Below are 6,000 nucleotides of genomic sequence, written 5' to 3'. Positions count from 1 at the left end.
GAGAGGGAAGAGGAGAGGGAAGAGGAGAGGGAAGAGGAGAGGGAAGAGGAGAGGGAAGAGGAGAGGGAGGAGGAGAGGAAGGAGAGAGGGAGAAGGAGAGGGAGGAGGAGAGGGAGGAGGAGAGGGAGGAGAGAGAGAGGAGGAGAGGGAGAAGGAGAGGGTGGAAGAGAGGAAGGAAGGGGTAGATGAGATAAGGAAGGAGGGGTTGAGTATCACTGAGCTCCCCAGCAGCCATGACCCATCAACACACCAGGGTCTTGTCAAGGGCATAGAGCCTGTTTCCTCTGGACAGATCTCGAATCCTCACTAGGTGGCAAATGGCATCTTCAATGTTCAATTGACAGGTCCCTCTATGGAGCCAAGCCTTTGAGCCCTCAGCCCAATGAGCACATGGTGCTGGGCACCCAGAAGCAGTTTCTCCAAGAGAAGGGACTGGGGTTTCATGGTGATGAAATGGAAGGACTTTCTGTGGCTCCTAAGGTGTCATGGGCACCAGTTCTACCTCTAGCTCACAAAGGCAGCCAGCCCCAGTGACCCATGGGAAGAATGCACAGATGCCAGTGTTCTGGACCAGGCTGGAGAGGACCAGTGCCATCAGGGGAGGGCCCAGGAATATAGGCATTTGTGTCCCCAGATAGTCTTACTTTCATTGCAACGGGGGCCTGTCATAGATGTGACTTTCTGTGCCTGGGCCCTGGAGACCAGTTACTGGCAGGGGTAACACAGAAGGTCTGTCTAGGGGTCCTGATGGATCTCTGAGCCCTCCCATCATGCACCACTCTCTAGTTACAGTTTCCTGTTTCCCACCTAGAACAACACACCGAGTCAGGACCTGAGTCTGTCTGTTCATTGCCTGGGCAGCAGGGCAGGACATCCAGTAGCAGAATGCTCTGTATCACCCTCACCCCCTGAATTACAGGCTTTCCTTGGGAGAGGTTCAGGCCTGAGTCTCTACTGTAGCCCTCTGGGCTCATACACTGCTGCTCTGTAGGAACAAGGGTCCAGACTCAGGCTGTCCTGATTTAGTAGAGAGCAAGATGGCGGGGGACTGGGAGGCACTGGCTGAGTACTGACTCTCAGGGTCATGGCATCAGAGGCTCTCACCAAATGTGTAGATTGGAGCTCTTTTGTCTTTTGTGTGACAATGTCTACTACCCCTGTGTCCCTGTGTGACAGGGGCCTCCTTCTCTAGGCCCCATACCTGCATGGGTCTCTGTGCCAACCCTGTACTTCCTTACTGGGCCTTGTTAGGATCACCCCTCTCTCTCGGAACACAGGAAGGCCAGTTCATCTTAGCTAAAGACAGCATGCCAAATGTAGCCATTTTTGTTTGGAATTTAACCCAGTCTATCCCTGGCTTTCAAGCCTCAAGGATTAACATAGTCATGCCTGAGGCTAGTTGTGTCCTTCAGACAGTGGCCGCCTAGTTCATCTTTACTCTGCTGTCTGTGTGCTCTTTCCTCTCCAGCAACTCAGCTCCGTTTCTGGAGAATGAGGTGGAAACGGGGGAGAGAAGAGAGTTTTGCTGGAATTGAACATTAGCAATTGAAGTAATTGAGGAAGACAGGAGAAAGCAGGTCACCATGGTGTGCCTGACCAGCCCCAGAAGAGGAGGGGGAAAGGAGGAGGGAGAGGAGAAGGGAGAGGAGGATGGAGAAGGAAGTAGAGGAGGAGGAGGAGGAAGGAGAGAAGGAAGAGGAGGAGGAGGAGGGAGAGAAGGAAGAAGAGGAGGAGGGGGAGGAGGAAGAAGAGGAGGAGGAGGAGGGAGAGAAGGAAGAGGAAGAGGAGAAGGGAGGAGGATGAAGAGGAGGAGGAGAAAGGGGAGGAGGATGAAGAGGAGGAGGAGAAAGGGGAAGAGGAGGAGGAGGAGGGAGAGAAGGAAGAAAAGGAGAAGGGGGAGGAGGAAGAAGAGGAGGAGGAGGCAGAGGAGGGAGAGGAAAGCACCGAGGCTGAGGTCTGCTCCATCATGCCAGCCTATGCCGGGCTCAGTTTCTCCTTGGAGAGGTGTTGGGACAGGTTGGATGTCTAAGGCATGCTCGGCCCACACTCCAACTTCCAACCTCAGTTGCACACAGCATGAGGACACCTCCTAATGCCTCTCTGTCTACATCAAGTACACACAGACACGCCTCAGATGCAGATGTGTGCACACACATGCACACACGCAAGCACACACGCACGCACCCCTCTGATCCTTGAGCTCGAAGGCCAGCATTGACAGTCCATCACAGATGAAGGTCAGGCGGGGACTCAGTGCCCTCTGACATGCTGTGGTCACACAGCCAGTGAAGGCCACATCTCAGCTGAGTAGAACCCACACTGTCTTCAAGGCCAACACCCCTCCCCTCCTGCCACATAACTACAGAAGGTCGCTGCCCATGTACCACCCTGTGCACTGCTTTAAAACTTAGGGACAGTTTGAAATTTTCAGAGAGCTCTGAGTTTTAGAGCCAAAATGGTAATTGAAGGCCTCAGGTGCTCCGTAGCTCTTAGACCCGCCAGATTCCCCAGAGGTGACCACTCCTGGGGAGCAGATGTGCTACTTTCTTGCAGCTCCTGCCATAGCTGTTTACCAGGATCCCCCACTTATGGCTGAGCAGTCCAGGCTTGTGTTAGGGCAGACCTGAAGAATGACACTGTGGAGCTTCCGGAGCTGCTGACTTGCAAAGGGGATAGCCTGGGCTACCAAGCCACACTTCTACAAAGGAGCCCCAGTGGGTGCCTCTGTGTTCAGTGGGTCTCCAGTGTGGCCAGCTTCTGTGGTCACAGGGTGCACAGGAAGCCAGTCTGCAGTGAGGGCAGACAACATTGTCCTGATGCTGCTGGCTGGGGACTGTCAGGTCTTCCAGGACCCTGAAAGTGGGCCGGACAGGGATAGGTGGTCAGCTCTACTATTTATGGTGGCCTTCAGCTGGTCTGCTTTCTCTTACACGTATCCCAGGTCACAGAACCCTGTGTCCTTTGTAGAACAGAGCCATCTCTGATGATCCAGGCATGCCTGGTGTGCAGGAACACCCACTCTCTTATGCCTGTTATGTCAGGGAGGGCTCACAGCTACTCACTTATGGTGTGCCAGCTCAGGGAGGCGGGCTTCAAGGGACCTCAGACCTGGACTCTGTACAGTGGTGACAGGACTTTGAGAACTGGGGAGTTCACCCCCACTTTTTCGAATCCCTGATGTGCTACACATACCACTGGGCATGCTGGGGGATCTCACAGGTGTCAGCTGCTGACTCACCCAGAGCATCGACCGAGGAGAGTGCCGCCCTTGGTCTGTTTCCCTCCAGCCTAAGCAGGAACCAACACTGAACGTCACCAGGATCCCTAACTGTGTGTCCCTTTGGATTGAAGAGCCTGCTGATCCCTTGCGGCTCACAGCCCATCTCACCTCTCGGTCCAGGCCTGCTGCCACAGTCACGATGTCCCCTGTTTCACTGTTGATGGTGAACATGTTCTGGGATGGGCTCTGGGGTGTCTGGGTGACAATCCGGTACCTCACCATACCGTTGGCAGTGGTGCTATCATCTGCATCGTTGGCTGTGACGGTCATCACGTATGTACCTGGAACAGACGGCAGGTCAGATGGGGATGGTCTGACCCCCAGACTCCTTCCCCTGCTGCATACCCAGGGCTCTCGACGCAATGGCCTGTGCCTACAGCATCCTGCACAGTGTGGTCTAGGGGCTGCCGCTTGTCTGAGGTAGCTCAAGGCCAAAGCTCCTCAGCCACACCTCCTCCTACACCTTCTAAGCTCATGGTTCTCTGACATGGTTCTCTGACATCGCTCTGAACTTCTCCTTGCTCTGCAGAGGACAGAGTCGACCTGGACTGGGGGAAGTGCTTTCTTAACTTCTCTGGGGAGCTGGCAGCAGGATCAGCCTTGAGTCATAACTGCCAATGAACAACACCCTGAGCTGCAGAGTCTAAGGCTGGGGATGGAGTCCTCCGGCAAGACTGCTTCCTGAGGACCAAATGATCCCAAGTAAAGTCCTGCTGGCGGGTATAAACGAGGGGACTCCATAAAGATGTTGTTACTGAAACATAAATCACGCACATAAAGTTTTCCTTTTAAAAAAAATAAAAACAAGTCCAAGGTTTTCATATCCTCATGAAATTAAAAATAGTTAACTCAGCCATGTAACTGCAGAAGGCAATCCTCACACTGGAGAGAAAGCGCACCCATCATCAGCCACTCCTTACCCTTTCACAGCTTCCCAGGCTCTGGTCTGATTTCTGTTTCTCCAGATTTACCTAGTCTGGGTGCTTCGTGTAACAAGGTTACATAATCTGTGGCCTTTTGTGTCTGGCTTTGTTCACTGAGCCTAGAATTTCTGAACCTCCCCCTCTTTTTTATAACTAAGTACTACTCCATTGTGTGAATGGGCTGGACATACTACACTTACTGACTATGGCCTGCCGGGTGCCCTGCACTCAGCTTTATGAACAAGGTCAGCCAGAGAACCGTTAACCCATTCTCACCGCTACTGAGAGAAGCACCACAGACAGGCAGATGCTGGACTGCAAACAAACAGTGCTTCCTAGGAATAAGGGAGGCCCATGTTCATGAAAAAACAAACAGGTTAACTGAATGAGAAGATGGACTGCCACCATCCCCAGTGGGACACTCGTGGGATCTCAGCACCCAAGAGGCTGAGGACGGAGGATTGCCACAGGTTCAAGATTGGCTGGGTTCTAGGCCAGCCTAGGCTGCACAGTGAGATCAAAATAAACGGATGAAAATGTGGTTGGCGGAGGAGGCAGAGGAGGCTTTCCAAGAGAGGATTGGGATAGGAGAGGATGTAGACCCTGGCTGCTGGAGAAGCAGAACCCCTGGGGAGGAGTGACCCTTGCTGGGGGAGCACAGTGGACAGGCCATAGGTATGGATCTGCAGTGAGCTCAAAACAGAAAGTTAGCTGGAAAATATACCCTCAGGTCACCAAGTTCATAGTCAGGAGGGCAGAGGAAGGAGTTCATTAGACATGTTTGCAAAGATGCTCTGGCTACTATGTAAACTAGGGCGGGTCTGAGATGAATAGGACAAAAGCTGGTGAGAAGAACACTTGAGGCTTCTATGCTGGGTTCACTGAGGCCAACACTGGGCTTTAAAGTAACAATGTGTAACAGCGAGGAGAGAGACTGACACATGACCACACAACCTGTAGCAGCTGCACAGTGAGTGTGGCAGGCTAGGCAGGATCTGGTGATTATCTTCTAAGAGTGAGTGGGTGTCACTTGGGCATCGGATGATAAAATGTGTGTTGGGGAAGGAGAAAAAGAGGGAGGGAGAGAGGGGGAGGGAGGGAAGGAGGGACGGAGAATAAGGAAGGGAGGGAAGGAGAGAGAAGGAAGACAGGAGAGAGGGGAGGAGGGGGGGGAGGATAGAGGAGGGAGGGAAGTGGGGAGGAAGAGGCCAGCAGAGTGGGGAGAGGTGACTGGAGTTACTAAGGAAGAGAGACAGCTCCTAAAGCCTAACCCACGGTTTGGAAATCAGGAGACCTGGCTGTTTTCACGGCCAGCCTTCAGGGTGAGGTGAGGATGCTCCAGGCTTGAACACTTTGAGCCAAAAGGAAGAAGCAGGCTATGGGTTGCTATGGAAACGACCCAGGAACATTCCCAGCCCTAGAGCATAGCAGGGGCTCTGCAGGTTTAGTTTTTCTTTCTGAAAGATGCAGAGAGAAGGGGGAGGAGGAGGCCTGGAAAGCTGCCCTGGCTGTGGAATCCCTCCCTCCTGTTGCCCACGGATGTTCTACACCCCAATGGCCTCTGCTCTGTCCACACATCAGGCCCTTGAGAATGTCTGATAGTCTGAGGGGCAGGCTCTGGGGTAGCCTCTGCCATTTTTGTCTCCCGTGAGTGTCAGCTTATCTCTCAAGCCTGAGAGGTGGTTGCCCTTTTCGACTCTCCCCTTCTCTGCCTCTCTCTCCCTATGTCTGACTGTTCATGCATCCTGCAGCGAGTGCTTTTACTCCTCTGCACCCCAATGCTTAGGATTTGAGTGG

At 53.2% G+C, this 6,000-nt stretch overlaps 1 protein-coding gene across 2 annotated transcripts in view; it reads right to left on the bottom strand.

The window, feature by feature from the left end:
• The window catches only part of Cdh4 (cadherin 4), a 493,035-nt gene that overhangs the window by 39,162 nt on the left and 447,873 nt on the right, over nt 1-6,000 (bottom strand). For both annotated transcript variants that reach the window (XM_031372954.1, XM_031372955.1), the window contains one exon: nt 3,389-3,561. In XM_031372954.1, coding sequence (XP_031228814.1) covers nt 3,389-3,561 — 173 coding nt within the window. The remainder of the gene's footprint in view (nt 1-3,388; nt 3,562-6,000) is intronic.

This window comes from Mastomys coucha, unplaced genomic scaffold, assembly GCF_008632895.1.
Source record: "Mastomys coucha isolate ucsf_1 unplaced genomic scaffold, UCSF_Mcou_1 pScaffold15, whole genome shotgun sequence".
Lineage (NCBI taxonomy): Eukaryota > Metazoa > Chordata > Mammalia > Rodentia > Muridae > Mastomys > Mastomys coucha.
Note: the sequence above shows the minus strand (reverse complement) of the source record. Positions and strands in the feature narration are given on the sequence as shown.